The sequence below is a fragment of the Fukomys damarensis genome, unplaced genomic scaffold (assembly GCF_012274545.1).
Source record: "Fukomys damarensis isolate Sample0158 unplaced genomic scaffold, DMR_v1.0_HiC HiC_scaffold_11, whole genome shotgun sequence".
NCBI lineage: Eukaryota > Metazoa > Chordata > Mammalia > Rodentia > Bathyergidae > Fukomys > Fukomys damarensis.
The window spans coordinates 41,049,441-41,062,503 of record NW_022900923.1 but is presented as its reverse complement, the minus strand read 5'-3'; the positions used below and the strand labels follow the sequence as shown (position 1 = coordinate 41,062,503).

The 13,063-nt window shown below is 55.6% G+C and overlaps 1 protein-coding gene and 1 long non-coding RNA gene across 2 annotated transcripts in view; both read right to left on the bottom strand.

The window, feature by feature from the left end:
• Positions 1-589: 589 nt before the first annotated feature.
• Positions 590-6,624, bottom strand: Gpr37l1 (G protein-coupled receptor 37 like 1). The gene is made up of 2 exons (XM_010645092.3): positions 5,910-6,624; positions 590-1,942 (listed from the first exon to the last, which is right to left on the bottom strand). Exons 1-2 carry the CDS (start codon positions 6,516-6,518, stop codon positions 1,133-1,135), a joined length of 1,419 nt encoding a protein of 472 aa, XP_010643394.1. The 5' UTR covers positions 6,519-6,624; the 3' UTR covers positions 590-1,132.
• A 397-nt stretch (positions 6,625-7,021) lies between these two features.
• LOC104876858 overlaps positions 7,022-13,063 on the bottom strand; it is a 14,399-nt gene continuing 8,357 nt past the window's right edge. The window contains exons 2-3 of the long non-coding RNA XR_004516668.1: positions 10,598-10,776; positions 7,022-7,350 (exon numbers count right to left, since the gene is read on the bottom strand). This is a non-coding gene — a long non-coding RNA (uncharacterized LOC104876858). The remainder of the gene's footprint in view (positions 7,351-10,597; positions 10,777-13,063) is intronic.

The following is a 13,063-nucleotide window of genomic DNA, read 5'->3' as shown; positions in this document are numbered from 1 at the left end:
CACTTCCTGAGGTCCTGTGCCAGGGAGTGTTCTAGGGAGATGTGGGGGCCGTGAGTGGCACTCTGGAGGACCCTGAGGTACAGCTGCAGGAGGGTGGACTTCAGGCCAAGGACCAGCAGGAGGAGCTGCAGGGTCTGCTGGGGACATGGGTAGAGCCCTTCCAGGAAGGGCGGTGTGGAGGGGCCAGCCAGGGGCCGAGCAGCTGGACCATCTCTGGGCAAAACAGTCCATTCTAAGAACCGAACAAGAGCCACTCTCAGAGCGCCGGCCTGGAAAGCCCCGCGGTTCACGGAGGGAAGGCCACTGGCTTCGCTCAAATGGAGGCTTTGTTGGGAGAGGGTGACTGGAAGCTGGGGGCTCAGAGGGGACAAGTTGGCAGCTTTTGACATGCTAGAGACTGCTGGGTTTAGACCAGGATGGGAACTTAGCCCCCCAGCTCCCCAATCCCCAAAGACCCCAAGGCAGGACAGAAGCCAAAGGTAATGAAGAGGAATGCAGCCTCCCCCCTGGCACGGCCCAGTCCTGGGAAAGCCCCAGGGCCTCCAGCACTGCCAGGACAGGGCTCAACAGAGTGCAGTTGGTACAGGGGTAGTTCTACCTAGTTTATTGATGTTCAGGAAGGGCCTCCTATAGGAAAGGACTTAACCAGGGAGCTTGGACGGGACAACCTGGGTACCTTTGAGAGAGGAGGGAAGAGAAATCCCCAGAAGAAGGGACAGATCCAGTCCAAGGAAGACGGTACTGAGCCTGCGCAGCTGCCCCTCACCAAGGAGCCCCCATTCCAGGATGGGGCCCGGGTGGGACAGGATAATGACCTCCAATGAGCGCATCAGAGTCACATCGGAGAGGGAGCCAGGGCACTGTGGCTCCCAGCCGGGGCCTGGGACTGGGGCAGCTCTAAGGACAGAGAAGGGGGGCAGCCTACCTGTGCCGAGGACAGTGCTAGAAGGTCCCTCAGAGTGACGGGAGAGGCCCTGCGTGGGGAGGGGCTTTCGCAACCCCAAACCGCACAAGAGGCCCCAAGTCCCTCTCTGAGCAGCAGGGCTGGCAGCCAAGTGAGACCTATGGGGAAAGAAACAGCAGGCCCTGCTGGGCCCAGGGTGGCGGCCCCGTCCCCTCCCTGGGCCTGGCTTCAGCAAGGCGTGCCCAGGGGCAGGAGTGGGGGCGACTCCCTGGGCTTGTGGAAGTAGATGGACGAGGACACCTCAGCCTTGAGCTTGTCCGCGCCGCTGGCTGAGGCGTCGGGGGCCCCGCCACAGTCTTGGCGGCAGCAGCAGCAGCAGCAGTCCCGGAAGGCCTGGCTGAGCGGCCGGCACACACAGAGCAGCAGCACCGGCGTGATGGCGCCCTTGAAGAAGGTGGAGAACTGGTTGACGAGGCCCAGCAGGTCCAGGGTCTGGCGTGTGAGCTCGGTGGACAGGTAGGCCACCACCACGTTGCAGACGTTCTCTGGGAGGGTGCAGAAGGCGTAGACCACGGCCAGGCCCACCACCGTGCCGTTGAGCTGGCTTTCGCACTGCACATGCTTGCCCACCCGGCACTCCGGCTTCCTGCCCGGCGGGCCCCGCACCCGCCACGTCACCAGCTGGCAGGTGACGGTGAACAGGATGGGCAGGCAGAAGTAGCAGCCAAAGTACCACCACATGCGGGCGTTCTGGTAGGTCATCACCAGGGAGTACAGGGACTCAGGCAGGCCGGCCGATGGCTTCATGACGCACGAGTCCACGGTGCCCGAGGCAGGGCCCGGCTCCTGCGCCAGCTGCCACAGCAGAAGCTCAGGTACAGCCAGAGTCATGGAGCCCACCCAGATGACAGCCAGCTTGGCCAGGATCGACTGGCACCGCTCAATAGGCCTCGTCTTGGGCAGGGTGCTGGTGGCCACGTGGAAGCGGTCGATGCCCAGGGCGCAGAGGCTAAAGGTCGTGACACCCAGAGAGGAGACCTGCAGGCCAGGGGTGGAGAGAGCAGCAGGGGAGGTCAGAACGTGCAGGGACGGGGGAGAAGCCTTGGCTTTTAGAGTAGGCAGTGAAATGTGTCCTGAGCGCAGGAGAAGAGCAGAGCTGAGCGTGACGGTGCACATCTGTAATGCCAACGGTCTAAGAGGCTGAGGCAGGAAGATCACAGGTTCAAAGATAGCCTGAGCAACTCCATGACTTGCCTGGTTTTCGGGGGGAATTGTTGTTTTTAATAGAATATTTTTAGAAAGGCTTAGATGTAGCTCAATGTGAAGGCCCTGGGTTCAATGCCCAGTACTATAAAAGAAAGGAAAGAAAGGGCCAGGGATGTAGCTCAGTGGTCCCGCAGCCTACCGCGCAAGCACAAGGAAAGCAAGTTCGATCCCGGCACCAAAAAAAAAAAAAAAAAAGTGTAAGGTCCTGAGTTCAATCCCTGGTACCAGAAAAAGAGAAAGAAAGAAGGGAGGGAGGGAGGGAGAGAAAGGAAGGAAGAAGAAAGAGATGTAAGGGCCGGGGATTTAGCTCAGTGGTTCTGCCGCCTGCCTCGCAAGCACAAGGACCTGAGTTCAATCCCCGGTGCCAAAAAAAACCCAAAGCAAAAAAAAAAAAAAAAAAAAAAAAAAAAAAAAGAGATGTAGCTCAGTGGTAGAGTACATGTTTATTACCCATGAGGCCTTGGGTTCAATTCCCAGCATCAGAAAACAAACAAAACAAAAACCTGCAATCCCAGCACTCCAGAGTCTGAGGCAGCAGGCTTATAAAATTGAGCCCAGGCCAGCAATTCAGTGAAATTCTATCTCAGAAACTAAAAGGGCTGCCGGATGTGGGCGCGCACACCTGTAATCCCAGCATTCAGGAGGCTGAGGCAGGAGGATCGCTGTGTTTGAGAACAGCCTAGCTACATAGTGAGTTCCAGGTCAGTCTCAACTACACAGTAAGACCCTTTCTCAAAAAAACTAAAAGGGCTGGGGATGTCGCTCAGTTTGAAAGCCCTGGGTTCAACCCCCAGTACAACAACAACAACAAAAATAAATAAATAAAAATAGAGCAATGGTTACAATTTGCATATGGCAAATATTTTTAACTCCTCGAGTGATTTCCCTATATAAGCAAACCCTCATGGAGTGTCTTGCAAGAGCACAGGAGGATTGTCTTGCAGAGGCCAGGCAGAGAGGTCTCGCGCGGGGCTCACAGTTCTGGTAAGTGGAGGATCTGGGGTGCACCTGACACCTGCCTCCTTCCTCTTTCCGGTCAGGGGGTGCTCAGCCGCCCCCCACAGACCCTGTGCTGTCTAAGGGACTCGAGTCATCACTGACGAAGAACAGGACAGAGAACAGAGTTCTTCCACTGCCTGAATCCCCTTACGGTGGTGACCCCGGGAATGAGCTTACACCTCTCTCTGTCTCTACGCTCTCCTGACTCTCATCCTCCCCACCCTGTCCTGAGAAGCCCAAGGCCGAGCTGCCGGTGCCCCTCACCCTACACGCTATTCATGGAGCTCACAGGAAAACTGCCCTTCACGCCAAGAGGAAGAAGGCAGGCAGCAGGGAAGAAAGAGCCAAAGAGCATAAAGGAGGAGCAGACCCCGCCGGGCGATCCGCCTGTTCCACCACACTCGGGGATTGTGCTCCGACCCCCATCCGGTCCAAATCCTTCCCTCTTCAGGCTGGGGGACACAATCCGGGGCTTATTCGCTGCCCGTGTCCTTTGTGAGAGCCCCACCCGCTCTTGGCGAGGGAGCAGCCTCGCTCCTGCTCTCCCTGCACCCCACCATCCCCAAGGCTCCCGGTCCCTGCTAGGGGCCGTCCAGGGTCCTCCCCACAGAAGAGTTCCGGGACTGCCCCCGCTTCCACCCAGCTCCCAGCTTCTGCCAGCTGTGGGGTCACCTCCACCCTCCAGGAGACCTGAGGGCTGGCAGAGGGCTCGGGCCGCCGCCCACAGTCAGACGGGCCGGGCTTCACTGAACCGGGGCCCTGGGCAAGGGAGAACTCACATGCGCACCTCCCCGCTCTTCCCGGGAACCAATCCAGAGAAAAAGCCGCCCACCTTGAGTCGCTTTATTCTATGACCTTTATGGCCTTTACCCATTAATCCCTCAAGAAATGGGCTGCTGGGCAGGACAGAGCCACGCACCTGTAATCCCAGACGTCAGGAGGCTGAGGCAAGAGGATCACAAATTTGAGCCCAGACTAGGAAACAACAATTTAGCCAAGATTTGGGTTTTTTTTGTTTGTTTGTTTTTTACTGTTTGTTTGTTGTTGGGGATTGTTTTTTGTTGAAACAGAGTCACTATGTAGTTCAGGCTGGCCTTGAACTCACAGTGATTCTCCTGCCTCAGCCTCCCAAATGCTGAGGTTATAGATATGTGCCACCATACCCAGATCACAAATTTTATTTTTAACAAAAAACTGTTAAAAAAAAAAAAAAAGACTGCAGGTGCAGCAAAAAGAGGGGAGAGAGAGAGAAACAGAGAGAAACAGGGAATATTAATTCAGGGATAGAGCATAATTTAGCATCCATGAGGGCCTGGGTTCAATCCCCAGCACCAGAAACAAAAAACAAAAGCTAGGCACTGTGGCCATGCCTATAAGTCCATCACTCTGGGAGGATGAGGCAGAAAGATTTTGAATCAGAACCTAGTCTGGGCAATTTAGCCACTTGCCCAGACCCTGTCTCAAAATTTTAAAAGGACTGGGGAAGTAGCTCAGTGCACAGGCCCTAGGTTCAACCCCCAGTACCGTGGGAGGAAAAAAAAAAATCATTCAGATAGTTGTTATTATCCCCAATTTACAGATGGGGAAACCAAGGTTTAGGCAGGGTCGATAACCAAGATCATTCAGCTGGGGATAAGAGAAGCCCAGTGTCTAAGGCTGCCCCGTTCTGAGTCCTGAGTCTGAGCTGAACCAGGCTGTGCTTGCAGGAGGAGCAGCCAGCAGCAAAGGCTCCCGACTTCAGGTCCCCACCACGTCAGAGGCCTCCGGTGACTGTCCAGTCGGGGAGGCCAAGAGAGGGCGTCCCCGCTGCTGAGCCTCAGAGCCCCTCAGAGCCCAGCTGTGAAATCATCACTGACACACAGTGAGCAGGAGGCGCACAAATCCTGGCCTGGTCACACGGGCCAATGCAGTGTCATCCACAGAGGAAGGAGGGCCTCGCAGGGGAGCCACAGTCACCACAGTCACCACAGTCACTGCAGTCTTCCCCGTGACCCCACACAGCCAAGACTTAGAAAGTGACTTCCGTATTTCGTGTTTTCACAGAGAGAGCACTTCCTGGTCTTACGCTTATGCACACGTACTGGAGCGGATCTGCAGTGACTCCAGCTTTCTCCGTGTGTTCACACAGCTTTCAGGACCGTGTGTGCTGGTCCTCTCACGGGAGTTTCCAGAAGTAAGGGCATCACAGTACACTTCAGAAAAAAGTTTTTTTCAGTCCTGGGGATTGAACGCACGGCCTTCACACTCAACTTCACCCCAGTCCTTTTTTATTTTTTATTTTGAGACAGGTCTGGCTAAGTCACTAAACTGCCCACACTGGGCTCGAAACTTTGATTCTCCTGCCTCAGCTTCCCTGGGGTTACCACACCCGGCTCACCTCAGAACTTTAGAACAGAGCCACTCAAGGAACCCGGTCTACCCCGGCCTGAGGGGATAAGGGAACGAGGGAGGAATGTGCCCTGTCTGCCCTGGGACACCAGTAAGGCAGTCTGTCCAGGCCAAGTCCTGCCTTTCAGGGAGGACTCAGGGTACTGGTGGAGACAGCAGTGATGACAAAAGTCAGGCACCAACCTGCCCCGGGGTGGGTGCAGGGCACAGGGAGACACAACAAAGGACAGAGGGACCTCTTGGGTGGGATGATGCGGGGAGTAGAGCCATGGGCAGCTTGGACCTAAAGAAAGGGACAGGAAGAGCTGCGCGGGCAGCCCCACCGCCGAGCTCCGGAAGGGGCCACACTCACCTCCATGAAGGGCACGGCCCGGCAGGAGATGTCACCCAGGAGCCGCTGCTTGGTGATCTCATTGAAGATGACAACGGGGAGGCAGAAGAAGAGGACCAGGAAGTCCCAGAGGGCCAGGCTGGCAAGGATGGAGTTCCAGGCGCTCTTCAGGTAGTAGCTGTGCCACACGATGCACATGACCGACAGGTTGCCCACAATGCCCACAGCGAACACCAGCAGGGCCAGGAGCATGACGGCGTAGGCGCGGTAGGAGCTCTTGGTCACCGGGTACAGGGGGTTCTGGATCTGCAGCCTCTGGCTCGGCGTCCCCATCAGATTGCCCCTCAGCTCCTGCCCACTGCCGGGGACGTCCCCATCCTTGTCAGGGGGGGCACTGGTGACCACCAAGGGCTTGGTGGGCTGCGGGCCGGCAGGATGGATGGGCCGGGGGTACTCGGCCCACTCTGAAGGTGCATAGTACTGCACCTCCCTGGCCACCTCGGCCTCGGAGCCCCTCCTGGACCGGCTCTGCTGCTCCCAGGGCTCAGCTCTGTGCCCACCCGGGGCAGCCCCAGAGACCCCACCCAGCCCCACATCAAGAGCAAGCGCCAGGGGCCACAGCCACCACATGGCCAGACACACAGGACGTGGCTGCCCGGGGACAGCAGGTGAGGGCAGGAGACCCAAGTGCTGGGCAGAATCAAGAGGCAGCTGGCCGGCTGGGTCCGCCTCCTGTCCGCGTCTGCTTAGGCTGCCCAGGGCCCTCTGCTGGACAGAGCAGTCCTTGCCCCTCCGCAGCTCATCCTCTGGGACACTTAGGCTGCAGTGCCCTCAGAGGGCGCTGCTCCAGGTCACAGGGACCAGCGTGGGGCCAGGGCTTGCCCAGTGAAACAGCAGGGGCAGCCCGAGAACAGGGTGTGGCTCTCCAGATTCGACCTGATTTTAAGCCAGCTCCTACATGCAAAACCGAGCGAAACAATCACGGTAACCATTGAAACCTTAGCAGGTCCCAGCACTTAGCTGGTTTCTCAGTGCCCCTCACTATGTTCCAAAGCGTAAATGTGCCAGGGATGTAGCTCAGGGGTGCTGTACCTGCCTGGCAAGCACCAGGTCCTGAGTTCGATCCCTGTTACAAACAAACAAACAAAACAAGGCATAAATGCTGCTCTAATCCATTTTTCAGATTTTATATGCAAGGCTTGTAGAGAACAGGCACTTGCCACCTAGCTCACTGGGACAGCACTTGCCTAAGCATGTGCAAGGCCCTGGTTCAATCCCTAGCACCACAAGACAAAAACAAAACAAAGCAAAACAAAACCCATGCCATCCTGAGACAGACACAAGATGGGCAGACATTGCAATAACACATACTTGCTGAGTGCCTTTTATTTATTGTTGTTGTTGATTTGAGAAGAACGCTCGTCTTTATGGTCCATCCCCAAGAGCTGCACGGCCACGACCTCTGTAAAACACGGGGAGTATGCGTTTCTGTTACCACCCACTGCTCTCTTGCACACCAGATTCACGAGTGGAACCACTCAGCAGGTACATTTACAAGAGTTTGAGGGGTCCACCGCTTGGCTGTGAGCATAAGGCAGGTATAACTATAATACATAAGATACAAACCTCTCTAAAGACAAAGTATTTACGGACATCTATCAGTTAAAATACCTATCAAAAGCCGGGGCGTGGTGGTGCACACCTGTAATCCCAGCACCAGGGAGGCTGAGGCAGGAGGATCACTGTGAGAGACCAACCTGGGCTACATAGTGAGTTCCAGGTCAGTCTCAACTACATAGTGAGACCCTGTCTCAAAAAAAAGAAAAAAATATCTATCAAAAAAAAGAAAAGAAAAACATACCTATTAAAGCACTGTAAGAGGGATATAGCTATGCATAACATCTATTACTTCAAATATACATAGTAATATTTCTCTGGGGAAAATTTACAATAAACCTAATAGTTTATACAATGTAGTAAAGGACTCTCTGACATGCCTGTGGACCTATTGTTATATTTTAAATAATTCCCTGACACCCTATAGGGCATCTACACTTGCTCTCAAGACTATGGGGAACCAAATCCATCAAAAGAGCAGGTGTCTCAAGGGCCGGGAACTTAGCTCAGTGGTTCTGCCACCTGCCTTGCAAATGCAAGGACCGAGTTCCATCCCCAGTACCACAAAAAACAAAAAAAAACAACAACAAAAAAGATCAGGTGTTCAACTTCTAATTCATGGGACTCTTGGTCCCAGAGGAGGACTCGGCCCCCGTGCCCGACCTCGGCCTGCCGGGCTCTGGGGCGTCCACTGAGGGTGACTCCGCTTCCTCGCTCCCCTGGCTCTTCTTGAGGCCGACGTCCTCAGGCTCCAGGGTCCAGAATGAAGGCACAACCTCAGCCCCACACCCACAGCGCAGGGTCGTAAGCTTGGGTCTCCTCGCACTCCTGTCGGTCACCCTGAGGTTCCAGTCCACGCAGCAGATGAGCCGGTAGCACAGTGGAGCGGGGGATCTTGCCGAAGTTCTTCCCACAGAGGAGGAAGCACCTGCGTGATTCAGGCTCCTGGCTGTCCTCCGCCATGTCGTAGGCCAGGCAGAGCGCCGTGAAGGAGTCGGTCCTCTGGTGCTGCCCGGGCAAGAGGCCGGCGCGGCTGAAGTAGGCGACGACCGTGGCCGGGAGGCTCTTGTCGGAGGGTTAGGGTTTCGTCCCAGGCCAGGAATCCCGTGGTCCTCGAGATCACCCGGCGAAGGCCTCCTGGTGCTCAGACAGCACGGAGAACAGGTGCTTCCTCTTCGGCTTCCTCTGGAGGCCACAGGGCTTCTCCACAACACCTGTGTGGGCCGGAGGCACAGGGCCTAGCGGTTGCGACAGCACCTGCCGCCCCTTTCCCAACAGGCACAGATCCTCCCTCCACCTCTTGTGAGGTGGGGCTCCGTCCATGAACTGGGGGTGCCTCCCCTGCTTAGTCCCCGGTGACCACTCCCTCTTCCACTCAGGGCCACAGAACCGAGGCGAGAGGCTGCGGTTCTCCCGCAGGTCTGGGTCAGAACCCCTCTGGGGACTCTCCTGTTCCATCTCTGATTCTGAATCTTCAAGGGAGGCACCTTTCCGCTCTGGACAGGTGACGGAGGCTGGAAGCAGGGTGCCAGCCTAGGGCTCCTACTGAAGAGACCCAGCGGGTCCTCCTGCAGCTCCTCCTCAGGCTCTGAAGACCAGTCTCTTCCTCTCTGAACACGGACCTGAGGCAGGCGGCAGGGTGTGACCCAGACATGGCTGAGTCCAGGAGACTTCTTCAGGGGGCCAGGCATGGTGGTGCTCGCCTGTAATCCCAGTACCTGGGAGGCTGAAGCAGGAGGATGTAAGGCTGAAGAGTCTCCACCGGAAGCCAGGAGACTGGAGCTCTTCAGAAGGAACAGAAGTGAGCCTGACTCCTTGCTTTCCCTTTCATACCATTCTGGAGCCAATCCTCCCTGGAGTGGAGCAGTATAGTTCTTCCTGTGGCTGTGGGGAATTACTGAAGATAGAAGAGCCACCCTGGGGCCGGGCCGTGGTGGCTCACCCCTGTAATCCGAGCACTGGGGAGGCTGAGGCAGGAGGATCACCTCAAGTTCAAGGTTAGCCAGCCTGAGCTATGCACCGAGACAAATGTCTAAAAAAAAAAAAAGAAAGGAAGGAAAGGAAAAGCAAAGAAAAAAACAGGAAAAAAAGGAGACCCAGCGTAGGTGTGAGTGACAGCAACCAGTAGGCTCGCCCTTGCTGCCTGCACGGAATAGAAGAGAAACGAAGAAGGAAGGCTCTTTCTGTCTCTTCAGAGCAGCTCCAGTCTGCACCTTCACGTTGGCTGTCACCCCGGGCTTCCCTCACAGACACTCAGTCTCCTATATAGACTTGCAGGGGCTGCCACAGTGAGCTCCAGGCCTTCGGGCTGCATCCTTCCTGTCTCCAGGGCTCAGACAGCTTTTCCACACCGAACAGTGTGGGCAGCTAATTTAAGCCAATCTTTTTTTTTTTTTTGTACCAGGGATTGAAGTCGGGACCTTGCACTTGCAAGGCAGGTGGCAGAACCACTGAGCTAAATGCCCCGCCTTTTTTCGTTTTGTTTTGTTTTGAGGCAGGGTCTCACTAAGTAGCCCAGGCTGACCTCCAACTCATGGCGATCCTCCTCTCTGTTGTTGTTTTTTGAGATAGGGCCTTGCAACATAGTCCAGGCTGGCCTTGAATTTGTGGCAATCCTCCTGCCTCAGCCTTTCGACTGCTAGAATCATAGGCAGGCCTCACCACACTCCCTGCTGTGCTTTAGACACCTGGTGTACAAAACTGCAAAAGATGCCAGGCAAGGTGGTGCCTACCTGTACGTATTCCCAAACCTCAGGGAGGCTGAGACAGGAGGATGATAAGTTTAAACCCCATCTGAGCAAGTTAGGCAGACCCCATGTCTGTCTCAAAATTAAAGACAACAGCAACAAAAAAAGAAGTAAAGGGGGCCTGGGATTTAGCTCAGTGGTTTCCCCACCTGCCTTGAAAGCGCAAGGACCCGAGTTCAATCCCCAATACAAAATAAATAAAGGACTGAGGATATAGCTCAGTACAAAGGCCCTGGCTTCAATCCCTAAAACAAAATCAAACAAAACAAACCCCAATGCAAAAGACTTCTCCACCAAGAAGCTTTCGGTCCAGAGGGGGAAATAAATATGCAAATAAATAATTACAGTTCAGTGTGATAGGCAAGGGTCACAATGCCAAGGGAGCCCAGAGGAGATCTGGAAAATGTCCAGCAAGGTGATATTTGAGGGGCTGTGGGGTGGCCTGACGGACTCCAGGAGGATGATGCTCCAGGCAGAAGATGCCACAGGCTCAAGGCTCGGTGATACCACAGTGGGTGATTTTCCTGAAAAACATCAAGTGTGTCCTTTGGAGGAGGCTGAGGCAGGAGAATTTAGGGAGGGCTTCGGTGTTCAGAGCAAGAGGTCAGCTCTGGAGGGACAGGGAAGGGCTTTGAATCCTGCACCTAGAGCCCAGATGTGACCCTGAGGGCAGTGGAGAGGGTTATAGGCTGGGTCTCAGCCGGACGTCGTCCGTCCTTTACAGGACCAGGACCGGGGTGCAGCTGGGCCTCTGGAAGCCAGAGTTTCAGGAGGAGCTGCCGCGTGGAAGGGCCAGAGAGAGGGCGGAGCCAGGCCCCCACTGCACAGGATGGGTGAGGAGCCCCAGTGAGTGGGAAAGGCTTTGTGTGCAGCTCGGTGGGCAGGCAGAGAGGCCGGAAAGAAGCAGAGTCAGCTCAGGAGAAAGCCGGCAGCAGACAGGCAGGGCTTCAGCAGCCCAGGCTGCCAGGAGTATGGGGTGTGAGCCAGACTGGCAGGGAGGCAGAGGAGCGCCCACACGCCCAGAAACTCAGGAGGAAAAGGGGGTCAAAGGAGCCCAGGGCGGGTGGCCATACCCTTGTTCCTGGCCACCCAGGGACACCCAACCGTTTCACAGGGGCTGGGCGTCATTTACACAGGCAGCGTACATACCAAGGAAGCTGTCCTGGTGAGCAGGGTCCCAACTTGGGAGCAGCTCTCCTTCAAGAATTCCTGACCAGAAAGCTTGACATCCTACCCACAGGGGCCCTGGCCTGCTGTGTGTAAATAGCCACATGCTGGGTGTGACGGCACACACCTGTAATCCCAGCACTCTTGTAAGCTGGAGGGTCCCAAGTTCAAGCCCAGCCTGGGCAATTTAGTAACTTAGCAAGACCCTGTCTCAGAATAAAAATATATTTTTAAAGGGCTAGGGATGTTGGTCCATGTGAAGGCCCCGGGTTCAGCCCCCAGTACACCTGTAATTACTATTGCTTTGGAACCAGAGGCAGGAGGATCAACATTTAGAGCCCTGGCTGGGCAATTTATCAAGATCCTGTCTCAGAATACAATGAAATTTAAAATGGGCTGAACATGTACCTAGTACCCGCCAGGCTGAGGGTTCAATCCTCAGTGCTACAAATTAATAAACGAAAATAGGGGTCCCAGGGCAAAAGAGGTGGTGGGGTGCTGGACAGCTGTAACCTCAGCACTCAGGAGGCTGAGGCAGGAGGGTGGTGAGTGCAAGGCCAGTCTGGACTACCTAGTGAGACCCAGTCTAGCGAGGGCGGGGGTTGGACAAGCACAGCCACCCGGGTGTCACTCTGGCGTCAGCAGGTCAGGCAGGTTGCCCATCCCTCGTCACAGCTGTCCCCTTGGTTGTCGCCCCCACCAGGTGGCCACAGTGGAGAGAAGCGGTTTCTCCCTGCACACCCTCATCCTCAGACTTCTTCCTGAGGACCCCGTGTGTTCACAACTGTGGCCCCTGGCTCCCCTGAGAAGCAACCTTGGGACCTGCCCCGGCGAGACCTCAACTCTCCTCTCCTCCCCACCCCATGGCATTAGACCCCCACATGGTGTGGACATTCAGTGAGCAGATCATCTTTCTTTCCTTCTTTCCTTCCTTTTTTCTTTTCTTCTTCCTTCCTTCTTTTCCCATTTATTTGGGCAGTTCTGGAAGACTGAACTCAGGGCCTTCACACAGAGCTACATCCCCAGCCCACTTTTATTGTTGTGGGTTTTTTTGGGGGGGTTGTTTGTTTGTTTGTTTTTGTTTTTTTGAGACAGGGTCTCACTATGTGGTTGAGACTGACCTGGAACTCGCTATGGAGCCCAGGCTGGTCTCAGACTCACAGCAATCCTCCTGCCTCAGCCTCCCGAGTCCTGGGATCACAGGCGGTATGCGCCACCACGCCGGGCCAGCCCCCTTTTATTTTGAGAAAAATTCTCAGTAATTAGCTCAGTTAGCCAGGCTGGGCTCAAACCTCCAGCCCTCCTTCCTCAGCCCCTAGAATGCTGAGATTACAGACGTGCGCCACCACACCCGGCTCTGTGTGCAGAACACAGGCGTGGGAAGGGCTCCGATGTTTCAGAAGTGGACAGAAGACCGGAGAAGTCAACACTCGGCTTTCCGGCCCCTTCTCTGCTCCGGATGCTCAGGGACCCCAGGCAGGGGCCGACGCGGCACCCGGGAACCACGCAAATGTTAGCTCACTGCGTTTTCTTTAGGCTCACGGAGACTCCCCGTCCCACTTCCTAACGAACCTCACACCCAGTCGCGCCCAACCAGCGTACCCCGTCTGCGGGTCTCCGCCGGAACCGTCGGCCCCAGAAGCC

Coding starts and splice junctions, on each gene's coding strand:
- Gpr37l1 (XM_010645092.3), bottom strand. CDS start 6,518: ATGTGGTGGCTGTGGCCCCTGGCGCTTGCTCTTGATGTGGGGCTGGGT. Junction 1,943..5,909: donor GGGCCGTGCCCTTCATGGAG/GTGAGTGTGGCC, acceptor CCTGGCCTGCAG/GTCTCCTCTCTGGGTGTCAC.